General features: G+C 39.3%; 1 protein-coding gene across 1 annotated transcript in view; it reads right to left on the reverse strand.

Annotated features, from left to right (window-relative positions):
- LOC119589391 overlaps window positions 1-725 on the reverse strand; it is a 16,243-nt gene that overhangs the window by 13,723 nt on the left and 1,795 nt on the right. Inside the window, 2 exon segments of the mRNA XM_037938006.1 lie at window positions 7-140; window positions 142-190. Of these exon segments, the coding sequence (XP_037793934.1) occupies window positions 7-140; window positions 142-190 (183 nt within the window).

Genomic DNA, 725 nt, shown 5'->3' on the forward strand with positions numbered 1-725 from the left:
ACTTACCAACAGCATCGCCCTCTGCCAAGCTACTGATTCGAGAGTCGATGAAAGTCAGGTTCAGTTTCGACGTAAATTCGGCCGCGCTGTCGATCCTGACGTCTTGGTAGCATGATATGTTGTGCAGAGGTCCGTCGCTCCTGCCGTGGGTGGGGACGCTGCCGAGGTACGTGTGTCGACATCCCCAAGCCTGGCGGAGAGACGGAAGGTACAGTCGACGCTGAGGAACCGCGCGGGGATATAATCTCGTGTGAATAACTTTCTGGGGCCTCGTGGAATGGTTAAACGTTATGGCATTATTATTTCATTCTACTTTGTTTTTATTGTTTTCTTTTTTTATTTTTCATGTTATTTATTTTATTTATTTGTTTGTTTTTGTTCGTTGCGGTATTTTAATTAATTTGTTTGTATATTTATTTGAAGGTTGCAGTAGATATTAATTTTTGTATGTTTGTATGTTGCAGTATTACACTTTTGCTTGTTTGTTTATTTGTCTTGTAGCATTTCGATATTTTTTGTTTGTTTGCGTGCTGCAGTATTTTGCTCCTTTTTGTTTGTTTGTTTGTATGTTGCTGTGTGAGAGAAATCTTTTAAAAATGTTTTACTATTTTTACGATAACCTGGAGCGTTAGTCTTCACTTCCATACAAGCCAACAGGTTAACATACAAAGCTCGACAGTTTCATTATTTGTTCACAATCACCCGTGCAGTTAATAGCCGATATT

The sequence above is a fragment of the Penaeus monodon genome, chromosome 25, assembly GCF_015228065.2.
Source record: "Penaeus monodon isolate SGIC_2016 chromosome 25, NSTDA_Pmon_1, whole genome shotgun sequence".
NCBI classification, from domain to species: domain Eukaryota; kingdom Metazoa; phylum Arthropoda; class Malacostraca; order Decapoda; family Penaeidae; genus Penaeus; species Penaeus monodon.